Here is a 26,921-nt window from a genome sequence, read left to right on the forward strand (position 1 = left end):
GGTGGTTCCCAAACTGCTGCTTCTGCCTTGGAACTCTCTTGGTTGGCTTCGTCTGTAAGGCTTCTGCTCCTTCTCTAGCATTTTAAACAGCTAACGCAAGAAGGTGCTTTAAAATGTGTTTCAGTAGTTGCAGTGCACTCCCTCGAAGTCACGTTTGCAGACTTTTCCTCCCTGCAGAGGCCGTGCTCTCTGCCCCTCCGCTGGGAAACTGCTGCATGGTTGTGGCTGTGTGTGCCAAAACGCTCTCCAAGCCAGGGCGAGGTCTCCCGTTCTCCCTCTGGGGCTCTGCTCTTTCCACCCCAAACTGGTTTTTCGAGTCATTTTTTCATATGTGCCTCCATCTCTGCTGCTGCTCACCTGCGTTTGGGGAGGAGCCTCCCAGAAACTGCTCTTTAGCTCGCCGCCGACCTTTCCTCGCTGAGTCTTGTCATTCCATCCCGACAGACCAGAGCAGAGAGCCAGCGCCCACGACGACTTTGCAGACTCCGGGAGATCAGCTGGGACCTCGCCAACATGTTCAAGGGGGTGGGCAAAGGCTCCCCGAGCAGAAGTTCCCCCAACAGAGGTTCCCCGGTCAAGCCTAGCAAGTAAGTGCGACTCCTCTCTCTAAGCTGTCCCGTGGACCCTGGGGTAAAATGAGGGAAGAGCGCTCGATGTCTCCTAAGCCACCCTAAGAACCGTCCCCCTTTGCGGAGCAGCCGGGAAGCTGGGGCTTGCTGGGAGCTGATGCCAAAACGTGCTGCCCCATCTCTTGTTCTTGTCTTGGGTGGGCTTTGTGCTCCAGAACAGAAGTATCCGTGCAGCCCCTGGGATGTGCAGTGCCTGAAGATGTGCGCAGAGCTGTGTTCATTGAGCAGGGAGGAGCTAAGTCCCTTTTGGGCAGGTAGGAGTAGGGAGAACAAATGCAGCTTCTTTGCTTGGGTGGAGCAAGATCTGCTTGATGCTGAAGCAGATACCAGCCTGGATTTGAGATCCCAGGACTTGCTGGTTGTGTGAGGTTGGTGCAATGCTGCCCTGGGACCTGGGTTCCCTGGAGAGGGATGCTTAGTTTGGTGCTGCTCAGGTGGTGAAGATGGATGAGGAGTGAGTTTGCTGCTGACTGCTCTAATCCATCCTGGTGACACGCTGGGTCTCAGCAGGTCAAATGGCCGAGGTTGCCTCTTTTAGGCCTGAGGCAGCACCAAAAGGATCTGACAGCCATGTCCTCCTCTGAAGAGATTCCCTAAGTTCTCGGGAGAAAGATGTGTGATGGGCCAGGATGCTTCCCTAGGAGCAGGGTGTCCTCTGGGAGGGGGTGCTCCTGTAGAGAGAGTGCTCGTCCCTCCCTTCAGCTGCAGTTGCTAACTCAGGGTTATTTTCCATCTTCCCTCAGCAATTTTGCATTTTGTAGTGGACAGATTCCATGGGAATCCCTGTCCCCAGCCAGGGTTAGAGGCCAAGGAGATTGCAAAGGGGCTTGTCCTGAGGAGAATGGGACCTGTGGGGAGAAGGGGGTGCTGGCCCCATCAGTTGAGGCCACCAACAGCAGCAGCTTGGGATGGTGCATGTGCAGACGCCTGGGTGGACACAACATGGTGCTGGCACCCAACTAAGCCGTTTATGGGGGCCAAACCCAATGTTAGCAAACAGCTGCTGAGGAGGGTGGTGGCCTGATGCCACTGGGCAGGGCAGCGGGACCTGGGCAGAAGGTGGCCCCACAAAGGCTGGGGCTTCCCTGTGCGGACGTCGGGAGTTGACCCCCTGCCGTAGGCAGCTTCTGCCTCAGTGTAGCTGAGCACTCACAAACTCATCTCGAAGACAGATTTGAGGGCTCTCTGAACTCCAAGCCCTTGTCAGGGCCTGACTGCAGTGAGGCACCTCCCCAGAAGCCCTGAAGCTGTGTCAGCCTCTGGTTTTAGTCTTGCTCATGCAATCTATCCTCCTCCCCAGCTGGCTTCCGAACCTGGGCTGAGGATTTCTCATGAGGTTTCCCGGGACAGCTCACTGCAGCCCCCGTGGCACCGCAGGAGGGTTTGAGCCAAGTTGTCCCCCAGCATGAGCCTCTCAGAATAACTGGAGTTGCATCCTGGCGAGACCTCACACCTCTTCCCTGTGCAGGATGGAGGCTGGAGCCAGAAGCATGGCAATTACCGAGCTAGTTGTGCTTGTTCTAGGAGGCAGCAACCATCAGACAAAGGCTAATTCGTTTGGCCGTGGCCCGGGGCTTGGTCAGCGCCCGTATTAGCTGAGAAAATGAAGGTGAATTAGTTGTCTCAGGAGCAGCCGCCAGCACATGCTCTGCAGATGGCCCCAAGAAAATGTTGATGGCCCATAGCTGCTCTTGGTGGCCTCAAGGCCAGAACCTCAGCAGCATTTGAGGTCCTGTGCCTTTGGGGGTTCACGATGCTGCTGCTGGCATGGACCCCTAGCGAGGTACGTTGTCTTGGTCCTTGGGACCGTGGCGTTGAGCATCCCGGCTCACAGAGCGCTCTGCTGTCTCCACTTGGTGGATGCATCCCAGGGAGGCAGTAGCAATGCAGGGTTGTCCCTGAGGAGCATCCTCACTGTGCCCTGCTCTGGGAGGAGGCACACTGTGGGGCTGAAAGGGAAAACTCATGAGAAGGTGGAACTGAATCAGATCTGGCTGGACTGGCTGCTCGGGTGCGATCTTGACAAAGGCTGTGGGTGGTTTTGGAGGTGGATGGCAAGTCATCTCATGGTTTAATCGTCTTCTGGGATTGCCGCTTCTGCCGCCACCTCCCTCTGCTTCTCCCCATCAGTCTAGAGCAGCGAGGTCCCCAGGGGGACAGGCATGGGCTCAGGGGACTAACCCAGCACTGGTGGGGGGTTGTTGTTGGTCTGCTGTGCACAGCTTGGGCTGGCAGATCAGAGCATGTGAGGACTTCTGTGTGTCGAGAAGAACAGACCCAGCTTTGGGGTCTGCCTTGCAGCCATAAAGCAAAGTCCCCTGTAAGGAACGGACGGAGGGGGTTGGGGGCTGAAGGAGGTGGGTGCTGTGGTCCTGCCTAAACGTGCTCTGACAGGAGTGACTGGGAGTGAGGGACAGTCCTGCTCCTGCTAAGGGACACTGTCTCTTGCGTGCAGTTGGACTGTCTAGGAGGCAGAAAGTGGCATGAGAAATGAACCAATTAATAATGATAATAATAGTGCTCCACCTCTTACAGGCATGAGATAGCCCTAGGGAGAAGGCCTGCCCTGGCTCTTGAGGAGGAGGAGCAGGAGCAGCTCTGCTGAGCCTTGCCCTCAGCTGTCTCGGCCAGCCCGGGCCTGCGGCCGTACGCATGCACCGTTGAGTGCAGTCGGACCTGAGCCCCGGGAGGCCGAGGGGCGCCCAGCGTGAGCACAGGCGAGCTCATGGCTCCTCGTACCCCACCCGATGCCAGGCTGCCTCTCTGCAGCCTGACTGTCAGCATCTTCACCCTGAAAGGTGAGGCCCAGCTGTGCTCAGCTCTCGTTGTGTGAGGGCTTCTGCCCGGGGCAGCAGGGATGGGGCAGGAGGGACAGCCCCGAGGAAGGCCCGTGATGCATCTGTGTCACCGCAGGCTGCGTGGATGGGTGTTGGCATGGACAGGAGAAGCTCACATTCCTCTCAGCATGGTCCGTGGTTGGGATAGGATGGTCTGTGGTGGTTTGGGCACTTCTCTAAGCGTGCATGGACCAAATGGGTTCCTCAGCATTGCTCCCACCTTCACCGAGGAGCATGGCGAGGGTGGGAGGCTCAGCTGAGGACAGATAGTATGTCCACTCGTGCCTCAGACCTTACTCTGGCCCCCAGGACAGCATAAAGGCACCCCTCTCCTCCCAGGACATCCCCTACGTGGCTTCAGCACTCCTCAAACATGCAGACTGCTCTTTTGCAGACCCTGAGGTGGTTCAGCTGCTTCCAGCCTGGCTGCTGGCTACAGAGTCTCCGTCTCCTCCTCTGCCAGGCTTCTTGTCTTGGCCAGCACAGAGACCTTCTGGCTCTCCAGGACACACAGGGGAGAGCCCCTCTGCTCCTACCCTCAGGTGCAGTGCAAAGGCAGTGCAGGCTGGGGATGGGCAAGGCTGAGCACCTGTGACCAGGAGGTTGTTGAGGTCTTTTCAGTCCATAGTTTTGTTGTGACTCGGCCTAAACAAAGCTGATCCGCGTGTCCAGCCTTGTGAACCAAGAGATTCACAGATTCACAGATTGGTAGGGGTTGGAAGGGACCTCTGGAGATCATGTAGTCCAACCCCCCTGCTAGAGATGGGTTGTCCCAGCATTTCCTTCAGCCCGGAAGGGGGTGCCACCAGGAATAAACAGGATTTTATTGGCCATCTACCCTCCCTGGGAAGGACGGATCCTCACTTCTCCCCTCTTGGAGCTGCAGAGAGGTATCTCTGGTCACATCGCAACAGGGCTCAAACTGGACACCCCATTCACGATCTTCCCAGGTGGGAGCTGCATTCAGCCAGACCTCTCGGGTGGACAGCGCTCTCCCCGGTGCATGGGGAGAGGCGTCCATCCCCTGGGACGGTGGCCAGCCTGTGACTCACTCTCTCCTCCCTGCGTAGTGAGCCCGGGCAGGAAATTTGGGTGGTGCACAAGTATTTGCTCATGGGACACCACCTCATTCCAGGCGTGTCAGGGATGAGTGGGAGATTGTGTAACTTCCTGGGGAGGGGGGACCTCCTGAGGCTTCCAACCTGCTGCATGCTCACGTTCATGGGGACTGAGTCCTGGCTCTGCGCTGCTCCCATCCACCCTGTCATGCTGGGACTTGGGATCACCCTTCATCTCCCCGATCTCCGCAGTTCAGCTCAGGAAAGGCATCCATGGGGCACAGATGGGCTAGGAGGGATGTTTAACGGGATATAAAAGACAGGCTGTAGCAGACAGTGATGCTTTGATGATGAATGCCCTGCTTGGGCTCTCTGGCTTGTGATCCCTGGAATTAGAGCCTGTAGAAGAGGGCGCTGCCAGAGTGCAGCAGTCTCCCCTTTACTTCGCTGACATGCATTTTGCAGGCAGGGAAGCTGAGGTATGGCCAGGAGAGGCTGCCAACCCAAAGCCCATGAGGCCCACGCCGCCCTCTTGGGAAATCAAAAACCAGGGAGGAGTCAGAGAAAGGGGACAGGAGGATGCTGTGAGCAGGAGTGCTGGGGCTGTGCCTCCTCCAGAGTTACACGGGCTTGGTCATGGTCAGTGTGGGCTGAGCTGACCTGAAACACAAACTCCATCTGTGGCATCCAAGTGCTTGGCTTGGGGTGTCCGAAACACTCACTGGCACTTTACAGTCACTTGGGGCTGTAATAAATGAACAGCCCAGCATCTGCTCTAGCCTTTGGTATGAGCCATGGAATAGTTGGAGCCATGATGAGGAGCTGGAGCAATGACAGAGCCATTAAGGGAACCGCTTCCCCTGGTCCTTTGCTGGAGTCAAGGGCAAGGAAGGAAACCACGTGGCTGGAGAGCAGATGTGGATGGCTCTGCTGCAGGACATCACCTTCCTCCTAGCTTCTTCCTCCACCAAAGAGGTACCACCAGCCCTGAAGAAGTGTCCCCTCCCTTCAGCTGACCCCTGTACAATGTCCAGTTGTCACTGCTGAAACTCTTTCCTTCTGGTCTCAGACCCTAGAGTCAGCACGTAACTGAGCTGAGCCTCTGCTGAACTTTGTCCCATCAGCAGCAATCCAAGGGCTCGAGTCCCTGGATGATGCTATCGGTTCACACCCTCCCGCCTCTGCTTGCCCACATCCTGGCAGTGCTGCATTCTCCCTGCCTGGAGGGTAGGGCCGGCGCTGTCCTCGAGGGCAAATACTATTAGAAACAACAGCACACGAGGACAAAGGTGGCACCAAGGCTTGTGCTTCCTTGTCCGCAGGGAGCTTTGGGAACCATCCTGTGCCTTGCTGCGGGCTCTGGATCCAGCTGTTTCAGCAGGGCTCTTGGTGCTCATTCACAATAGCAGTGATGGAGTAAGGGCTGCGATGGTACCTGTCGGTTGTGTGATGGCACTGAGGTGAGAGGTGATAGGGAATGGTCTGATGGGGACCTTCAGTGAATCTTCACTGGGGTGAGGAGGGCTGGTGGTTGTGCTATGGCCTTGGGAAATTTGTCCCCAAGCCTTGAAAGCACCATGACTGCAACAGCCTACACACTGCCCAGAGGAATTGTGTCTGCATAGCAAGTCCTTGTACACTGCAGCCCAGTCTTGGGCTGGCACGGGGCTCTCCAGCATCTCAGTGGGCTGAACTGCAGAGCACTTTGCATGAAACAAGACCGTGGGATGGTTGTTCTGGGTCAGGCTGAAGGGCCATGTTGCCCACCTCTACCAACAGCCAGTGGCAGACACCCGGAGAAGCACCTCCAAACAGGGCAAGTATGCTGTGCTGCCTCTGCAGGGTGCTCTCCTGGCCTCCAGCTGTCTGTGGCTTCAGGTCTTCCCAACCCAGATGGGGTGTCGGTGCATCTGGGAGCCCTACAGTGATTTTTTTCCTTTTTTTTTTTCCTCCCTCCGCTGCTTTTTGAATCCACACAAACTTTTGAGCATCTGCAGTGTCCTGTGGCAAGGATAGCAGTGATGAAGAGGGTGAGAATTGCCTTCACCCACCCATCTGCTTTGCTGTCCCCTCTCTTAGGTCCTCAACAAATGAGCTGGCCGTACTCATCTCCCGCATGCAGACAAATGCCGACCAGGTGGAGAAAGACATCCTGGAGACACAGTCCAGACTCAAGCAGGTGAGTTGTGGCAGAGGGTGGTTGGAAGGTGAAAGGTTTTGCCTAGAAATACAGTGTCTAGGATAACAGGTCAGGTGTCTGCTCTATGCATCAGCTTGCTGGTGCAGGTTTGGGGGGGTGACTCGAGGCTGGGGAGGAGCAGAGCACCCCGCGGAGCCTCCCAGCCCCTGGGGCTGCATACCAGCGCCTCCCAAATTCTAGCTTCTATGCTTTCTACTCAGAGCATCATGCTTCCCGCAGCCAAGGCTGTCTCACCTACAGCAGCGCAGCCCTGTGCCTCCCAGCAACCTCAGAGGCAGGCAGCCACACTGACCCACAGTGGTCCCCTGGGTGGGAGAGATGCTGAAGCAGGCAGCTTGGCTGGGCACACGCTCCCCAGCTGCACCCTTGCACCAGAATTCCTCTGTGGTTGGTGTGTTGAGCATCCAGACCCCTGCTTTGGACAAGGAGAATGTTGTGAGGTCTGTGTGGTCCAACCAGGCTTTTTTCTCTGTCTTCCCTGGTCTCCAGGATTCCAGCAATCACGAGAAGAACAAGGCCTTTGAGTACCAGCTGGAGAATGCCAGGAACCTGAAGGAAGCAGAGACCCTGCTGAAGGATCTCTTTCTGGATGTGGACCGTGCCAAGCGTCTGAAACACCCTCAGGCTGCTGAGATAGAGAAAGAGTGAGTACAGAGTGGGGGGACTGGTGTGATGGGGGCATGGAGCAATTGGGAACCCTCCTAGGATCTAAGCTGAGCTCTAGTCGTTGCCATGAGAGGTATTTTCACCCTTCTTCCCATAGCCTTAAAATCAGGGCTTCTGCCAGTCTATTGTAAAGATAGTGCTGTGCAGGGTGGCTGCCAGAGTCACCAGTCTTAATTGGAAACTTGTAAAAGGTTACCAGAAAAATGCAGAGCTAAAAGGTGGCCCTGCTCCCAGGGCAAATCCACGTTTCCTCTGGCTTTCCTTTTGTTAGGGCACGCGCTGAGTCAGAGGTGGGTATTTGAATGGGAGAAGAGCTTCAGTTGACCTCTGGGGCTTTGCTCCCCTTCACTCTCCAGTCTTTCTACGTGGAAGTCAGGAGGGAAGAGTCATTTCCCAGCTGGGAAGGGACAGCCCTGATTTCCCTGCAGCTTCCTTTAGGGTTGTAACTCCTGAGACATCCCTGGAGATGGAGAGCACCAGGACAAGTGCCTCCACTGCTGGAGGCTGCCAGTGTCACAAAGGGACAACAAAGTAGCCTGGGTCTTACAAGTGAAATCTGGGCTCCACAAACCCCACCTTGGTTCTCCACCTTGCAAATGACTTGTGCCTTTTCTCCTTGGCAGCATCCAGCAGCTCCACGACCGTGTGACGCAGCTGTGTGCAGAGTACCGGAACCTTTACGAACAACTGAACATCCCTGGTGTGGGGCCCAGGGTAGACTGGGCCAGGATCCTGGACCAAAAGATGGTAACAGCAGCTAGTTTTAGATGTATCTCCCAACTTCTACAAGACCAGATAACATCTGTTATTGCCTGTAGGGCTCTGCCAGCCATCGTGTGCTCAGCATCATGCAGGGATGTTGGGAATGTTGGAAGTAACTCTGGGTAGGAGAAGGACCCTCCTCCCACCTCTTAAAGCTCTCTGGAGGATCCTCTTGGTTGACCCCTTCAGATTAAGGGTTACTGGAGGGGGATCAGGTAGAGATGCCCTGCTGTGGGATGAAAGGATGGAGAAGGTGATGTCTTCAAGGACTTTATAGCCCTACATCCTAAGGTTTCATACTGCAAGATCTTGATTATGTGGAGTACCCAGTTTGGAGTCAACTTAGATTCCCTTGAAAGTTGGATGGTAACTATGTGCATCCAATGCCTGTCACCATGGGAAGGGTGTCTGGTTCAGCTTAGGTTTGTACACCAGGGTTATATGGCCTGGTTGTCTTTGCCCCTGTATGGCTGGGGAAGCGGCAACCAACAGCAATCACTCTAAACAACAGGATCCCTTTCCTTCCTCCTGGACTGGGATACCAGATCTTTTCATACCCTGCCAGCACTCACTGGGGTTTCTCTCTGAAATAAAGTCTTTTGCTTTAGTCTCTGCCTAACTTCTTTCGCACAGAAACAAGTCAATGGGGGACAGTACGGCCCTGGCATGTCAGAGCTGGAAAAGCAAATAGCTGAGCACAACATCCTCCAGAAGGAGATTGAAGCCTATGGCCTCCAGATCAAGAACCTCCGCTCTGGGGTAAGGCACCCTCCGTCGCCTCCTTACTCCTGTTGGCTTCACTGGGGACCCTGCAGGCTGTGCTCGCTGTCTGGCTGCGTGTCCCATCTGCTCCTCCTCACGGTGAATATCCACCCTTGTTCTGCACAGGGGAGACCTGAGCTCGGACAGATCAAGCCATGCAGGGGCCAGGGAGGTGGTTCCTGAATGGTTTCTAAAGCATCTTCCATAAATCAGCTCATCAGCATCTACTACTGATGGTGTTTTGGTAACAGCTTTTTTCTTTTTTTTTTTTTCTTCTTCTTTTTTGTTTTCTTCTTTTTACTCCTTGGTCTTGGCGGTGTTGTAACCCAGGATGTGGCAGATTTAAAGAGCCAGTACAAGGACTTGCTGGTAAGCTTCTCATGGTTTCCTGGACAGATGGGGTCATACAGCAGAGTAACACCTTACATGATGGACAGGGAATGCTCAGTTCAGGGCAGGAGCTACCTCTGGTCTTGCACAGTGAAGTTGCGTCCCTCACTTTCTTTCCCCATTTCCTCCCCACCTTGAATGGGTGTAAACTGAGAGCACGCTTGCTGCCCTCAGGGGAATGCTGTGGGTGAGATCTCTGTCTCTCCCCTTTGTGGATCATTGATCTGGAGTTGCCTCTGTGTCCATGAGCGCAGGGTTACAGGTGTGGCAGCAGGAAACCATGTCCCAGCCCACGGCCTGTTCCAAATCAGGATTGCAAATGTTGAGGCTTACACTGATATCTAACAAGGGCTCCAGAGAGGAAACGAGCAGCTGGAGCAAAGGAGGTGGCCAGGAAGAAGGTCCTGGGTTTAGCCAGCTGGGCCCGTAAAGGTTAATGCTGAAGAATGGCATTTGTGAGAAATATAGCAGAGCTGGGCCAGCACTCAGACTGCCCGAGGCATCAGCCCACGCCTGAGATTCTGGTTAGACAAACATATCCTGTCTGTGAAGGAGGGAAAGGGAACGGCAGCCCCATCAGATAAGAGCAAGTGGCGGCAGATGTCTCACCAAGGTCTCTGGGAATCCAGGTGCATGTGCAACACAAGTGGGGTCCTGGGGAGGAGGAGGAGGGGACAGGGGCTCCTCAGCCTGAGCACCAACGCTGTTTCTCTCCTGTGTGCATGGGCAGAAAGCTTCCATCTGGCGAGGGCAGAGCCTGGGCAGCCTGTACCACCACCTCCAGGGCTGCACCAAGGAGCTGGGCTACCTGACGGACCAGCAGACCAGGATCCTGAAGCAGGACTGGAGTGACCAAATGATGGATGTCCAAAGCGTGCGTCGGGAGTACGAGGTGAGCTCTTGGGGATGGTAACTTGTCCTGCCATTGGGGCAGGAGGTTTGCAGGGTGCATCCCAGCCTCCCAGACATCCACCACCAGCCCTGAGCCTGGTGCTTTCCCAGGGCAGCACAATAGCGCTGGACACAGAAACAGAGGTGGAAGAGACACTCTGGGTCCACGCTGGAGTTAAGGATGAGCCACTCTTTGTGTCCCCTCCCGTACCCTGAGCTGGCATGGGGGATCATACACTACAAAGCTGTCAATGAGGCTCAGTGGTCAGAGGGGAGGGAAGGGCTCAGCGTCATGTCAGCCTCAATGTCCAAAGTATAACACCCAGTGACGGCTATATGCTGGGACCAGGAAGAAGAGAGGGATAATTGCTTAGGAAAATGCTCTTTGAACGAATGCCCTGATGCTTTCTGAGGCCCAAGCGTGTCTAATTTGTTTTAGCTTTGCCTAGCCCCTTCTTTTTTAAAAACAAACAAAGGAGGATGTCTATGCTTTGGGAGCCTTTTCTCTGCTACATGGGGTTTGGTGCCCCAGGAGACTGTTCTGTGCTCCCTGCGTGCTCCCACTGTCATGAAGTTTCTCTTCCCCTTCAGGACTTCAAGTCCAATGAGCTGCTCAGCCAGGAGGAATTTGTGAACCATCTTCAGGATGATGGGGATAGGATGATTGAGCTAAAGCACCCAGCTGTCAAGCCTATCCAGGTAGGGAAAGGGAGGTCTCCTCCAAAACCCTGTAAGAGAATGAGAATACTTTCCATAATTTGTGGATCGAAAGCCAGAAGACAAGTTGGAAGAGACCTCTTCTGCAGAGCTGCTATGTAACTCTTTCCTCCCTCACTGCACCGATTGGTACTGCAGCATCCTTCTGCCTGCTCCAGCCCTATGGGGAGGTTGGGGGCAGTGCAGGGTCTTCACCCCTTCAGAAGTCTCCAGGGGATAGTGGCTAACATCTGTGTGCTGGGACCAGCTCCTGGTCTGGCGCTCAGACGTGTGGTCAGTGCAGCCACGTTCATGCTGCTGTGAAACTCCAGCTGTGACACAGCATGACCTCTCCCAGGTGAAACCAGCTCCCAACCTCCAAGGTTGTATTTCCAAGCCTGCAGATGCAGTGGCAAGCTGAGGTGGGCTCACAGCCCCCCCACACCACTGGAGCTGAGACCCCTTGAGAAATGGTGGCTGCTCTGTGTGAGCCAGGCCCTTCTGGAGCAGTATGCTTGCTCATGCTCAGCATCAGGCAATGCCTGGGCATAGCTTTGTCTCTGCTCAACAGCAGTCTTTACCCTTCCTCTGATCTCTGGGACTTCTGAGGAAAGGAAACTGCTGGTGGGGGGAGGTAGGACTAGCTGGAGCCCACTGAGTTATGCTCTGTCCCACCACAGGCTCACCAGGAAGCCTTGAAGAACGAGTGGCAGAATTTCCTGAATCTCTGCATTTGCCAGGAGAGTCAATTGAAAAGCGTGGAGAGCTATAAGAAGGTAAAAAGCAACTGAGCAGAGCACGGGCCATGGGGCTGCAGGGTCAGGCCAGAGTAGGCAGGCTGGGAATAGAGACAGCAAAGGGATGAGGATGGAAGATCCTTTGCTTGCACCCAGTCAAGGTATTTTGGGGAAACACCCCTCAAAACACAGTCCTTTAGTGCTGCCTCATCAGCCCTGTTGCGTTAGTGTGCTGGCTTGGAGTAGAGGGCCAGGGGAGGGTTTGCTCGCTGTCGTTACCTGGGACTTGTCTGTTGATTGGGATTATTTGCCTGTGGCTCACGCGATGGAGAGTCCTTGTCCAAGCACACGCTCTGAGGGTGTTCTGTAGAGTCTTATGAGCCCCGGGCAGGTTGTGGGAGGTGGGAACTGAGACACCCCACTGGACTTGGAGATAGTAATGTCCTCCCATCCCTGTCTGTTTTCCTATCCACACCTCCAGTTCCAGGATGATGCTGAGGCTGTGAGCCACTCCCTGAAGAAGATGAACTCTGACCTGGACACCAAATACAGCAAGTTCAACAAAGACAGCCCTGGGGTGATGTCAGATCTGCTGCTTCAGCTGGAGGTGAGGTCTTCAGGGCTGGCGGCACTAGCCAGACCTAAGGGGCAGACCAAACATTACAACCTCCCCAATAAATAACAGTGGGGAAGGGGAAGAGGTGGGTAAATAACCCTACTGGGACGGCTCATCCCAGCTCTGTGCTAGGGAGGGAGAAACCCATGGCAATACTGTGCCCTGGATGCTGAGTCTCTGTAGCCCCAGAAGGTCCGTGCTGCTCACGCTGTGGGGCAGTGACCCCTGGGGAGGCACTGGTCCCCATCAGTGATGTGCAGCCTGGCCCAAGATCACCATCAGAGTAAAGGAGAAGCACAGGGAGGAGCTGCATGTTGTCTTAAACATGAGATACTTGGATTTAAAGTCCCACAGAGAGTGTGAGCTGCTGGCATCCAAGCAGCAGGGAAAGGTCCTCCCATTTCCTCAGCACTCTCATGAGCCAAGGGCAAGGGAAGGAATAAAGAAATCTGACCTCAGGGGTGAGATGCAGATAGGAAAGGAACATTTGCCCAGGAGAGAGGGAGGGCACATGTTCAACATGGTATCTTTCCATGCATGCAACACATTTTGCTCCCAAGAGGTGCCAGGATCTTGGTACCTTCTGACACTGGAACGCAGCCACCTCTTGGTAGGTCTCTGTTCCATTTCTGAGAAGAAAAACTTCTCCAGAAGATTTAATGCGACGGTGTGGTTAACTCAGGCTGTGCCTTCAAGGGCAGATCTGCTGTGAGCAAAGGAAGCTGAGGAGAGTGTTGGTAATGAAAAGGGGAAGAAGGCACATGGAGGGGTCAAGAATGGAGACATTTCCAACTCCATCCCAGCAGTGACTACACAAGGATGGACAAGTGGCCCCAGTGTACCCACTGTAGTGTGACCCCCTCCTTCCTTCTCATCCAAGCCTGGTCACAACCACTGTCTTCCCTGTTTTATCTAGAACGAGGAGAAGGCAGTGAAGCAGGCAGAGAAGAGCATCGCTGACCTGAAGAGAAGGAGTAAAGAGATCAGCCCACTGAAACTGCGCAGGATGCGTCCCTCTCAGCCCCTCACCTTGGACACCCTCTGTGACTGGGATGCTGGGGAGGTGAGGGCTTGACTAGTAGTACCCTCAGAAGAGGCAGGCAACTGGATTCTTATTCTGTTGCTCCAGATCTTGGCTTCATGGTAGGAGGAACTGGTCTAGTGCCAGAAAGCCAAGCCTTTCACTGGATTTTATGTCTTTGTCCCAGGTGCAGCTGACAAGAGGTGACAAGTACACTCTGAAGGACAACAGCAACCCAGAGATGTGGGTGGTGCAGAGCAGCACTGGTGTGGTCCAGGAGGCACCTTCTGCTTGCTTCTCCATCCCTCCACCAGACCCTGAGGCCATAGACAAGGTCAACAGGTGAGTCTGCAACAGCAAGCTTGACCCAGAGAGACGTTCAAACTTGCTCTTAGGTCATAGCCAGCATGACTTCCTCAATTGCAGAGAAATAGCAGCTAGGAACAGATCTCTTGACTGTCTAGTATGAAATCCCTCCTGGAGAGAGATTGTTCCCTGCTCCCAAGTATCTCATCCAGGTTCCTGCCATTCCTCGACAGCACTGCATGCTGCACAGACCTCACTGTCAGAGTTTTCCAGCAGTCAGGCTTGATTTCTTCACCCAAACGTATGACTTGCATAGGTTTGACTAAATTAATTGCAGAATCAGTCTGGAGTTTGGGACTTGCCAAACAGGACAGAGTTATCTGTGGAATCTCCTCTCAACCAGCCCCAGCTGGAGACTGAGAAACATTCCTTGAACCACCATGTAGTCTACTGCTGTTTGCTCATGCAGCTCCTGTAGTTCCCACAGGATGGGGCGGTGGTGCAGGGAGCTTCAGCATTACTTTTCTAATCATGTCCCCAGGTGCTTGGATAAATCAGTGCTGCTCAAGTGCTGGGGAAAGGCCCACAGCCCAGATTCAGAGTAACTTGGGCATGTCTGTGATGGGAGCCCAGTCATGCAGGCGGGATTACTTCATTGCGTTGCTCTTTCTGAGCGCATACCCCTCTTCACACGTCCCACATTACTGAATCCTTTTGATTTATAGGTTTCATTTGTGTTTTAAAACAGAAAAGAAAAAGTTTGCAGCATCCTCCTGGATAACAGCTCTGCAGGTGTTGCCTGGAAAACTCTTCCTCTTTTCAGGCCACACCTGGCAGCTTGTTTCATTTCCCAGTGTTTGCTTCCCTTCCTACATGAAAAATGTTTGTCTTTATTTTATTTCCCAGTCTCTTCCACCATTCAGTCCCTCTGCATGGAGCCGTGTCCTGGCCCTGCAGATGGACAGCCCTTGTTTGACAACAACCAGGCAAGCTGGCACTTGCTGGTTTTAGAGCACAGTGTTTAGTTGGAGCAGTCCATAGCAGGGATATGAACTAGCCTGGTCCTTCAAAGGCCCCTTCTCCTGGTTCCATCAGTCTTCTCCCACGCAGAGATTTTTTTTGGTCCTTCCAGCTCCTGCTGATCCCAGCTCTAGTTTCATTAGAATGGCACCATCCTTACAAATAAGAGTTGGGCTGCAGCCACAGAAGCAGCTACTTGCAGTGCTTCATAGGAAGCAAGTACAGTGATATGAAATAAATTTCCAGCTTTGTTAGCGTCTGGCGAGAGTCAGGAAACAGTGGCTCCATTGGGAGAAACCAGCTGCTCGAACCAACTGGCTGCTCTTGCTGCTGTCCCCCTTTCCTAAGGGACATCTCTGAGTTACAACAGGCTGCAGGCTCCCAGCCTGCCCCTGCCTTTGGGAGCACCTTTCCCTGCCTTTGGGAAGACCTTCCCTGGCAGAGGCACGTAGCTGCTCCTGGGCCGGGCTCTGTTGAGGCTTGCTCGGTGCAGCAGTTTCCCGTCCTGCTGTCTGATGCTGCTCCTCTCTGCTCACAGGCTGGAAGGGGAACTGAACATGGTGAAGCAGAAGCGAGCGGCGGTTCAGAGCACCCTGAGACACAGCCACAAGGAGCAGGTTCAGCCCAGTCAGCAGGGTATGTCAGCTGGTTAGTCAAGCCCTTTCCAACAAAGCAAGCCCATGCACCTCCCTTGTGGAGCTCCCAGACCTGGCTGGAAGCAGAGCGCCCACCTGGGAAGGCAGAGGTACCTGTGGGTGGGCATGAGGATGCCTTCTGCTCTGTGGAAAAGAGCAGCTGATGGGATAACCTGACTCCCGGTGCTGCCAAGGACTCGCCACGTGATCTCGGGCAATTCACTTAAACTCTGTTGCCCTTCTCAAACCTCTGAGATTGACCTCCAGTTCCATCAACAGTTGCAGAGTATTTAGGGTTGCAGGGGGCTGACCCTGTGCAGAAGCCTTAATTAAACCTTTGGGATCTGATTTCCTCACAGTTCTTTTCCCCAGCTGGGGGCTGTGGAATAAGCAGGTGGTCATGACTAAATCCCACCTCCTGGCTAGCTGTGTTACTCTCATAGCTGTAGTTCAAAAAGCTCCCAGCAAAGCTGAGCAAGGACATGTCTACATGACTGTCTCTGTCCCCTCTTTGGACTTGAGCTCTGGCTGGTCGGGGCAGAGCTAAAACCATTTTCCTAACCCTTTGCCATGGGTAGGCACACACATGTGCGTGATGCTCTGCGGATTAGAAATGTTAACTGAATTGTTTATGGTTGCATCAAAACCCCGTGCTTAGGAGAAGCCTGTGTGCTTCAGAGCTGCAGAACATAAAGGGCAGAGCTTTGCAGCAGGGGTCTCATGAGAGGGAGTTGGAGCTTTAGGGACAATGTATGGGAGAGCTTGGGGAAAGGGCTGTGCACCAAGGCTGGGATGGCAAATGAGAAATGGGGCTTAACCTAAGCTGTGTCTCACTGCAGCCCTGCCCAGGAGCCCCCCTGTAGTCCAGGATGATCCCCAAGCTGACCAGCTTCTTGGTAGCCTGGATCATGTTGGCAAGGACCTGGTCCAGGTAGAGAAGGAGGTCTTGAACCGAGTGAGGTCTCCAGTGAACTACAGCGACCCCACAGATGACCTTGCCAGAAGGATCAAACACCAGCAGGTGAGTGCTGCTGTGGGCAGGTCAGAGCAGGATAAATTTGGTAGCGCTGTGTCCTCGGCCCAAAACACAACTGACATAGGAATTACGCAGGACATGACAGCTGATGCTTCAAAGGAGAAATTTGTGCTGCAATTGCAAGGGTTTCAGGCTGGCTTGAGCCCTTGAAATGGGACTGGTTAAGCCAAACCCTAGAGAAATGCAGGCTCTTCCCTTGGCTCAGCTCTGTAGCAAGACGGTCCGTTCATTTCAGAGCTACGGACCAGGCACCAGTCTCGGGGAGTCCTCAGCCTTGTAGTGGGGATGCTGTTACCCTTCACTCCTAAGTCTGTAGCATAAAAGATAACGGGTTAGAGGTAATTAATCCAAGGATCAGCTTTGGCTCACCTGATGGGGAGTACAAACTAGTAGATGCGAGTGGGACAGAAAAAGAGGCAGTGCCCTGGAGCCCCGCTCCTTTCCTCTGGGGTAAGGTCTGGGTCTGTAGTAGTTCAGCTTGTTACATCTTGCGGGTTGGAACTAGATGATCTTTAAGGTCCCTTCCAACCCAAACCATTCTATGATTCTATGATCTTCATCTGTGGGTATTTATCCAGCCCTGGTGGAAGGATGGACTCAGGCTGGTAGGTTTTTTCCATCTTTGTCTGGTTTGATCTCTTTCCCACACCCTGCCATTGCCAGACAGCCATAGTCTGGATGGGGCTATGCCCCAAGGGCCAACACCTTATGAGAGAACTACCGCACCCTTAGCCCCACAGCAAAATTTGCCCCTGAGGGAGACACATTTTCACAACAGCACTGTTATGACTACGTTGGGTGACTCTGCTCCCATCTGCTGTGCCAGGAAACAACAAAGAAACTTGAGAACCTGGGGGCAGCCAAGGATGCCTTGCAGAAGGAGTGTGAGACCTACCTTTCCAAGAAACCCACCAGCACCTCGGCTTCCCAGCTCCCTGTCACGTTGAATGCCCTCAGGAGCAAATACAATGATGTCAATATGCTCTCCAGCCTGTACAACGAGAAGTGAGTGATGACGGCAAGGCCTGATGGGGATGAGGGGAGGAAGTCCTTGCACAGAGGCGTCAACACAAAAGCATGAGAGAAAACGTGTTTGGTCTATGTGGGCATTGGTTGAGGTCCATCTAGCCCAGGGCAGGTTGGAAACCTTCCATCCATCATCAAAGGCACGTCTGAAAGAGTTCCTGTATGTAATCTGTGGTCAGATCCCCCCACTGTGGAAAGTTCAGCACAATGGGTGTGTGTTCCAGCTATGTTGTGTGCAGTGAAATGCAATACATCTGACTTCTGGGCAGCGTGACAGGGTTGTGAGTCCATATTGCTTGTTCTCTGCCATGCTGTAGAAACTCTGATGTTAAATAAGCTTAGATCTGCAAAATCAGAGAGAAAAGGAGAACAGGAGGGTCTTCTGTAGCTAACCTTGTCCTGTCAATTTTCCCTTTCCCAGGGCTAAGGCTGCCCTGAACCTGGAGACTCAGATTGAGAACACAGACAAGATCGTCAGCACGTTTGAGGCCAAGCTGGCTCAGGATAGCATCATTCCTGCATCCCCCAATGCCCTGCAGGATCGGGCCAATGATCTGCAGGTAGGAGAACATCAGGATCTTTGTTAGGGAAGGGAGATCTCTGAGCTCAGTTAGCAGTGGTGGGGAGAGCTGGACTTTGCTTATTTGAGCACTCTGAGGTACCAGTGATGAAGCCTTTCTAAGAACTCGTTCCTTGAAGGCTTTATGTTGGTGTTGCAGGCTGACTTGCACTCACTACCTAGCAAAATTGTCTGTCCCTCCCAGGCTACCTTTGGGGTCCCTAAAATATACAGTGAACCTCTTAGCATCTAACCTCTATTGCTCTGCCACACACCCGTACCTATTCTTTCCAGCTCCCGTTCTCCCTGCTCCATCATTAGCTCTCACCCTTGACTCAGTGACCCTTTTTTGCCTTCCCCAAAACTTCTCCCTTCTGTTCCATGCACCATCCAACCCACCTTGCTTCCCACCTTACTTATTGAACAAGTCTCACTGCTACTTCTCTTCCACATTGCATATCTATTTTGGAGAGCCTGATTAGCCCCCAGGTGCTGCTTAGTTAGTAAGTGTTAAGGAGAGTATTTCTGGTTTGTGCATTGACTGGTGCAAACCTGGAGGTGTCTCTTTTTTTTTTTTTTCCCCCTGCAGAAGATGAAGCAGGACCTGGTGGCCCAAGAGGACTGTGTGCTGAAGCTGAACCGGGGGCTCAAGAATGCTGAGCACAGCTGCAGCGCTGTGCAGAACAATTTCCAGGAGTACTGCCCGGACCTGCCCCGGCAGAAGCGGGAGGTGCAGCTGCTCAATGATCGCTACCATGCCGTTGCGGACCAGCTGGATCAGCGGTGAGGAATTATGGCATCACTGCTGCTCCTTTTAGCTAACATAGACCAGCATTAGTCAGAGTCCCAAGAGTATGTTCTTCATTGCAGGACCCTGATCCTGGCCACCCTGCTGTAATACTGGGGACCAGGTCTGTCCTGCTGCGCAGTTGCCACCTTCCTATGCGCAGCACAGGCTTTGAGCTTCCAGAGAGCTGTGAGAAGGCAGGCTGAAGTAGCTGACTGCTGGCCTCTGCCTGGCCCAGTGACCCTACCCAGAGAGACCCTGGTGCTTCACACTTCTCACTGGCATTGCTGCTGGCTGCCTGCCTTTTTCCTTCTCTCATCTCCCAAGTTGTGTCCATGCTGCAGCAGCAAACCTGATGTGCACAGATTGTGCTCCCCACTCAGGGACCAGTTGTCACCCTCCTGTTTTTGTTATCTTGGTGTTTGTTGTGGTGACATTTTCACGATAGTGTCTTTTTAGGAACTTTGCTCTTCCCCTTAACATTCCCGTTCACCTTTGTGCTGTGCAGAGAGAAGACCCTCAGAAATATCAGCCTCACCTACCAGCAGTTCCAAAACTCCAATGAGAACCTGATGTTCTGGATGAACAACCTACCCAAGCACCAAGTGAAGACCACTGATGGGCCAAGCCAGATCAATTACAAGCTGCAGGCACAGAAGGTAAGTGCCAGGGCAAGCATCATAACCTGTAAGCTTACAGAGATGGGGGAATTTGCTTGTGAACAGTATGCAAAACAGTACCAGCCAGCTCCTAATTGTGTGCTTCACCGGTCACAGTGAATGAACCAGAACAAGGAGACAACAGATTGCAGCCCACAGATGACGTATCTTGCCCCACTGCATTCATCTACAGTGCTGGTGTCCTCATCTGTGCTAGTCACCCCTAGGTTGATATCCTCTCCATGGAGAGGATGGACCCAGAGCAGATCCTAAGCTGACTAGCTCAGACGATGAGCTGCGAAGGTCTCTGTGCTGGCTGGTATTTATCTCATGATAAATCAGTGAGGCAGGTTCTGGGCCAGTGAGAGGGCTGCTAAGATTCTCTAAAGCCCAGGTGGCTTTCCTAAATGTTCTCCCTTCCCACGTTTCCTTCGGTACCAGGCTGAGCTGCTGCTCTTGCCTGCAAGAGTATGACTGGATTGCTATATCTCAATCTGTCCTTAACATCATGTGTGTCTCCTGCAGAGGCTGGTGGAGGAGATCGAAAGCAAGGAGCCCGAGAAGAAAGCAGTGGTCAGACTATCCCGGAACGTGCAGTCCACCCTCAATGTATGGCTGGGTTTTCCCATGTAGCATTCCCTTAGTGTCTCACTCGAGAGATCCCAACTGATTCTTCTGTTTCTGCTCTGAACAGGACTATGAACTCCAAGCAGGCAAATACAGCTCTTCTCTGGACCCTACCCTGACTGACTTTGCTGCAAAGAGGCTGCGTGTGACCCCCCTACAAGAAAGCATCCAGGCCCAGGTAAAATGTTTAAGATGAAGGCATGGAAACTGTTGTCTAGCTCCTTACCCAAGCCCCACATGCTCTGCAAGGCCTTAATCCTCTGACAGCCACAGCTGATCACGGTCCTAATCCCAAGGACAAATGTCATCAGGAATCTCTTTGTCTATGGGGCAAAGCAGCACATGAGATCCAGAATTAGGGCTGTGTCTGGTACCATTGGTTGAGATTGATGATGATGCCTCCTTACTACGTTGTGCGTGAAGATAAAACTGACGGGGTAGGTGTGTGGGCTTGCACAGGCTTCCCTTGGTGTAGGTGTGTCGTGGTTTAACCTGGCCGGCAGCTAAAACAACCACGCAGCCGTTCGGTCACATCCCCCCTCCCAGTGGGATGGGGGAGAGAATCGAAAATGGAAAAAAAAAAAAAGTAAAACTCATGGGTTGAGATAAAGACAGTTTAATAGGACAGAAAAGGGAGATGATGATGATAATAATAATAATATACAAAACAAGTGATGAACAGGGCAATTTCTCACCACTCAAAGTTGATGCTCAGCAAGACCCTGAGCTGCCCTGCCTCCCAGCCCACCCCCCAGTTATGTACGGAGCATGATGTCATATGGTATGGAATATCCCTCTGGCCAGTTTGGGCCAGCTGTCCTGACTGTGTCCCCTCCCAGCTTCTTGATTCCTCCGCCTTGTCATTGGCAGGGCAGTGTGAGAAGCTGAAAAGTCCTTCACTGCTTGGCAACAACTAAAAACATCAGTGTGTACGAATGCTCCTTTCAGCGTAAATCCAAAACATAGCCTCATACTAGCTACTGTGAAGAAAATTAACTCTATCGCAGCCAAAACCAGCAGATGAATTTGATATTCTCCTCCAACACATTTTCTGTATTTGGGATCAACAAGAATAGTGTAGATTGTTACTGTTTTGCCAGATCTCCCTTGAGATTTGAGTATGACTTGGTATTGAAATATAAAACAGGTCTCTGTGTAGAAATAGCTCTACTTCCAGAAGAATCCAATGCGTTTGCTAGGAGTGGAGATTAGAGGAGACCTTCAGACCTTTGTCTCAGCTCTGCAGAAGCATGGCAAAAAGCGGGTCATTTTCCACCTTTATGAGTATTACTGCTGAATTGTGTTTGTTGTGTCATTTTCTCCAAATCTGGGTACCTGTATTAGTAGTGCATTAAAGACTGACTTCCATCTACCTGGGCAGAACAGGTGAGCAGGTACTGGCGACAGGACTGAACCAGAGCTCCTGTGTGGTCTTCACACCCCAGATTGCCTGCCTCACCTTGGGCTAGTTGCCAACTGCCATCCATGTGTGGCCCAAAGTGAATTTGGAAATGTGGACCCTGTGTAGGCTAGCAGGCATCTAACAGGCATTCAAATAAAGGGGACCAGATCTCCTACATGAGTCCTTAGACTCTGTGTCTCAATTTCTCTAGAAAGTCAGATGTGAACACACTAATCCCTGGAATAGTGCAGCGCTCAAAGCGCATCCAGGTGAAAGGAGAGGTGGGAGAGTGTGCCATCCAACAGAGCTGTGTCAGGGTGAGGGGAACAAGGATCTCACCACTGTTTCTTTTCCAGGAAAATGATGTAACCAAGCTCTACATGGAGCTGGCAGCAGAAAATAAACAGCAGCTCAGCCGGCTGGAGTTTGCCAAGAAGATTGTTGAGAAGGTACCAGCTAACAGCTCATGGCAAGACTGGGGTACTCTAGATTGGGGTTTGAAAGGATCTTTCCAAAGCTGTCAGCAATGTGCTAAGCCTGGGATCCCCCCCGCCAAGATCTCCACATCCAGGTGTGAGGAAGGACAGGAATGGAGGCCCCTGTGAGAAAAAGACCACAAGTAACCACAGTTTCACTGACACTGATCTTAGGTTGTGACATTCGTCACCTCTGTGGGCCCTCCACTGTTTACTGAAGCTGTAGTTTATGCTAGGATAAAAGATTTGAATTAGGGCTCTTAAGTCCTGTTCTCAGCTATATCTAATCAAAGTTCACAGACTGAGAATTCTAGATTTGTCTGTGGATATGGCTGGAATTTAGTGCTCAGAACCTTCTGGAAACAGTTCAGAGCAATAGGACTTCTGGGGCTTGATTCACCTGTAGGAAAGCTCTCTGGCCTGGATGACTTTCAGTGCTCAGGAAGGACAAGAGATTAAACCGGGGCACTCTGTGATGTTACTGTGAGCCCACTGCGCAGCGGGGACTGACCATGTTACCCTCCCTCAGCTGTAGATACAACAAGGCAGCACAAAGCTGCTGCAGCACCTCCATGACAAGGGGAAGACACACAAAGTCAGTTGGCTGAGGTGGTTCTCATTTGCCGTTTACGAGCAGCATCATTTGGAGGCTCTGTGGGGTTTCTGTACCGGTTCTGTCTCCTACCGTGTCTTATCAAGGAAAAGGCCTCTGCGCCAGATTCAGAATGTGACTTGGTTTCCCTGCCTTTATTTTTTTTTTTAAATTCTTTTTTGGTTTTCCCTTGCAGAAGGAAGTGCGTGAGGACATTGGAGCTGTACATGAGCAAACCCAGCAATCTGAAAACAAAGCCACAACAAGCAGGGAGTCTGAGGGGTTGAAATCGCAGCTGGAAGAAGAAAGGAGGAAAGTGGCCAAGGTTGAAGAGGACCTGGAGGAACACAGAAACAAGCTGCTAATGTTGAAGACTCAGAAACCCATTGAAAGAGTGGAAGAAAAGGAAGTGATAGAATATTACAGAGACCCACAGGTGGAGAGCAACCTGTCTAAGATGACGCAGCAGATTGAAGAGGAAGGCAAAAAGAGGCAGAGCCTGCAAGAAGACATTGAAGTGATGAGCCGGAAGCTTGCCCAGATGGAGAGCGAGAAGAAGGTCATTCCTGCCCAGCTCCTCACCAAAGAGATCACAAAAATTGAGAAAGATCCAAGCCTGGATAGTCAAGCAGCCAGTCTTCGTCAGGAGATCAAACGTCTCCGGGAGGAAAGCTTGGCCACTGCTTCCGAACTTGAGCACCATAAGAGAGAGCTGCACATGCTGGAGCAAAAGCAGCCCAATATCCGAGAGAAAGTGGTGGTGAAGGAGCTCATCAAACTGGAGAAAAACCCAGAAATGCTGAAGTCTGTTAGGACCCTGCAGCTACAAATTGATGAGGAATCCTTCAAGAGGAAGTCTGCAGAAGAAGCAATAGTGAAGGTGAAGAGCAAGATTGAGGAGGTAGAAAGACTAATTGAAACAGTAGAACCCAAAATCATTGTTAAGGAGGTGAAGCAGGTAGAGCAGGACCCAGAGTTATTGAGAGAATCTTCCAAGCTTAAAACTCTGATTGAAGAAGAGAGGAGCAAGAACTTGATGCTTACAGGTGAGCTGGGAGAGCTGCAGAGCCAGTACAGTATTGCAGAGAAGCAAAAACCAAGGATAGAGGTTAAAGAGAGGGTCAATGAGATTTTCCTGGTGGATCCCGAAACGGAGCGGCAAATTGCACACCTGAAAAGGGAGCTGCAGGAAGTTACTCTGAAAAGGACCAAGATTGACAGTGAAGTGGAAGAGGCCTTAGCAGAGCTCAATGTCCTCAGGTCACAGAAACCAGTGGTGGAGCTTAAGGAGGTTATAGAGGAGGTAGTAAAACATGAAAAGAGTCCAGAGATTCTTAGAGAAATTGACAGGCTGAAACAACAGCTCAATGAACTGGTGAACGCCAATGGCAGGACCCAAGAGCAGCTCATTAGGCTGCAGGGTGAAAGGGATGAATGGAAGAGGGAGAGATCCAAGGTGGAAACCAAGCTGGTCAACAAGGAAGTCATCCGATATGAGAATGATCCACTCTTGGAAAAAGAAGCTGATCGCCTCCGTCAAGAGGTGCGTAACATGTCTCAAAAGAGGAGAGCTGCAGAGGATGCAATCTATGACTTGCAGAATAAATACATGCTACTGGAGAGACGAAAGCCAGAAGAAAAGGTAGTTGTGCAAGAGGTGATACTGACTCAAAAGGATCCAAAGCTCCGAGATGAGCACAACAGGCTGAGCCGGAGCCTTGACGAGGAGGTGAGCAACAGGCGTCGTCTGGAACGTGATGTGCAACAGGTTCGTGCACTGGTGGAAGAGCAAGAGAAGCTGCTCAACTTTCAGGAGGATCGAAGCAAGAGGCTTGCACTGGAGAAGGAGATGAGGCAAATTACATTGAGAATAAAGGAACTGGAGGAGAGCCCAGCCCCAGTGCAAGAAAAGATCATTATGGAAGAAGTGGTCAAGTTGGAGAAGGATCCAGTCCTCGAACAGTCTGCCAGCAACCTGCGTTTGGAGCTGGACCGTGAGAAGATGGAGGTGCTGAACTTGCAGAGAGAATGCAAGAACCTGCAGATGCAAGTTGATGTTCTGCAGAAAGCAAAATCCCAGGAGAAGACCATCTACAAGGAGGTGATTCGAGTGGAAAAGGACAGAGCGCTGGAGAGTGAACGAGCACGCATCTGGGAGCTGCTGAACAGGGAGAGAGGGGCCAAGCAAAAGGCAGAAGAGGAGGTACGGCGGCTCAGGGAGAAGATTGAGAGAGCTGAAGGTATGAAGAGGACATGGGCTCGTGAAGAGACAGAACTGCAGAAAGCCAGGAACCTGGCCATCCAGGAGAGAGCCAACTTGGAGAGTGAACTGCGGGAGCTGGAGAGGCAGAAGCAGCAGAAAGTCCTCTTTCTTCGGGAGGAGTCCAAACTGCTCACCCAACGGACTGAGAATGACAGGCAGAAGAAGAAGCAGCTGGAACATGAGTTTTCCCTGCTGGAGGCAGACATCCTGAGGGAGAAGGACCAGATCTACAACAAGGAGAGGTTCATTCGAGATCTCCAGTCAAGGGTCAACCGGGAAGAAATCAATCACGAGACCCAGATGAGAGAGACAAACCTCTCCACCAAGATCTCTATCTTAGACCCTGAGACAGGGAAGGATATGTCCCCTTACGAGGCCTATAAGAGAGGTATCATAGACAGAGGCCAGTACATCCAGCTGCAAGAGCTGGAGTGTGACTGGGAGGAAGTCACCACCCTGGGTCCTAACGGGGAGGTCTCTGTTCTCCTTGACAAGAAAAGTGGGAAGCAGTACTCCATCGATGATGCGCTAAGGCTGAGGAGGATCACAAAGGAGGAGTACCAGCTGTATCGGGATGGCAAGATTCCCATCTCCGAATTTGCCTTGCTGGTGGCTGGGGAATCCAAGCCTCCCACAACCCTCTCTATTGGCTCCATCATCTCCAAATCCCCGGTCTCATCACCCACCACCCACCAAACCCAAAGCTTTTTCCCCCCAGCCTCGCAGAAGGGCTTCTGCGATGACACATCCCCCATCGCCGGGGTGTACGACACCACCACCGACACCAAGTACAACATCAAGACTGCTGTTGCAAAGAAGCTGCTTGATCCCATGACAGCTCAGAAGCTCCTGGAAGCCCAGGCTGCCACAGGGGGAATCATAGACCTCATTTCTCGTGACCGTTTCTCAGTCCACAAGGCTATCGAGAGGGGGCTGATTGACAGGACCTATATGCAGAGACTGCTCAATGCCCAGAAAGCTTTCACAGGGATTGAGGACCCGGTGACCAAGAGAAGGCTGTCTGTGGGGGAAGCAGTTCAGAAGGGATGGATGACCAAGGACAGTGCTTTCCCCTACCTGGAGGTCCAGCATCTAACCGGAGGGCTCATCGATCCCAAGAAAACTGGTCGCATCCCTGTGCTGGAAGCTGCCCAGACAGGGATGATAACAGGCGACCTGGCCAACAGGCTCCAGGATGAGTCCAACTATGAAAAAGATCTCATTGACCCTGTCACTAAAGAGAAGATAAATTACAAGGAGGCCATGGCTCTCTGCCAGAAAGATTCACTGAGCAGTCTCCTGCTGCTCCCAGCCACGTCTGAGGGGTATCAGCGGTACCACCAGGCGAGCCGTTCCCCCAAGCTCTCGCGGTTCAGGCATTGAATGGCTTCAGGCACGTACTGGATCCGGTTCCTTCAGGAGTTCATCCCTTCAAAACACTTCTCCCCATGGAGTCAGCAGCGATCACAGGAATGGAGCGTCTAGCATTTAGGGCTGCATACTCTTCTATCTTAGCTATCTCTGCTTCCCAACGCAGCTTGATTGTGCGAGGAAGAAAGCGTGATCGTGAGCGTGTAAGGGCCTGATGCACAGGGGTCTCTGCAGCCCCCCGGGTGCTGCTGTGACAGCAAAGGGGGTTTGATCGCGAGAACTCTGCTGGCAGTAGGTTAAACATGGTTATGTCCAGAAAGCGGGTAGAGCCAGAGTGTTTTCCAGTTGGGTCGTTCTTCTGCATGCAATAAACATAGAAAGTGCATCTCTGTGGCTCTGTTGTCTCTGCAGGCTGAGGCTGCAAAGTGGCTGAAGGTATGGCTAGTCCTCCCCCCATGCAATCCTACGCCCTGCAGCCCGATCTACAAAGGGTTTGCAGACTCTTGCTCCCTCTGATCTCACAGCACTGAACCCCTTAAATTTCTTTCTGCGTGTGAGTCCGTATTGTTAAAGATTTTGTTATGTTTGTCTTTGAATCTGAAAACCAACGGGACTTTGCTCCCCAGTCATTTGGACACCTCTGAAAGAGGGACTTGGTTGTGAAAGGGTGCAGTTACATGTCGTGTTTGATCCAGTCTAAGCGCAGGCAGCTACCGAATGGAGCAGCCCCCCCCTGCCCTTTCCAGCTGCCTGTCCCTGGTGCCTCTCTGGCTGCAGACCAGTGATGGTGTTGGCTCTACAATGACTTGGGTCACTTCACTGAGCTGCTGGCAGAGGAAGCCAAGCCCCAAGCAAAACCAAACCGTGTTGAAGTAGATGATTTTGTGGACTTGTCCT

At 52.5% G+C, this 26,921-nt stretch overlaps 1 protein-coding gene across 1 annotated transcript; it reads left to right on the plus strand.

The window, feature by feature from the left end:
- Nucleotides 1–455: 455 nt before the first annotated feature.
- On the plus strand, nucleotides 456–26,357 carry EVPL (envoplakin). The gene is made up of 22 exons (XM_054846556.1): nucleotides 456–587; nucleotides 6,604–6,703; nucleotides 7,214–7,368; nucleotides 8,014–8,137; nucleotides 8,786–8,911; nucleotides 9,245–9,283; nucleotides 10,035–10,196; nucleotides 10,787–10,894; nucleotides 11,572–11,667; nucleotides 12,110–12,235; nucleotides 13,161–13,307; nucleotides 13,453–13,607; nucleotides 15,130–15,227; nucleotides 16,066–16,247; nucleotides 17,089–17,267; nucleotides 17,710–17,848; nucleotides 18,437–18,630; nucleotides 19,143–19,293; nucleotides 19,819–19,902; nucleotides 19,988–20,098; nucleotides 21,679–21,771; nucleotides 22,587–26,357. The coding sequence occupies exons 1-22, from the start codon at nucleotides 514–516 to the stop codon at nucleotides 26,034–26,036; spliced, it is 6,093 nt and encodes a 2,030-aa protein (XP_054702531.1). The 5' UTR covers nucleotides 456–513; the 3' UTR covers nucleotides 26,037–26,357.
- The last annotated feature ends 564 nt before the right edge of the window (nucleotides 26,358–26,921 follow it).

This window comes from Grus americana, chromosome 18 (genome assembly GCF_028858705.1).
Source record: "Grus americana isolate bGruAme1 chromosome 18, bGruAme1.mat, whole genome shotgun sequence".
Lineage (NCBI taxonomy): Eukaryota > Metazoa > Chordata > Aves > Gruiformes > Gruidae > Grus > Grus americana.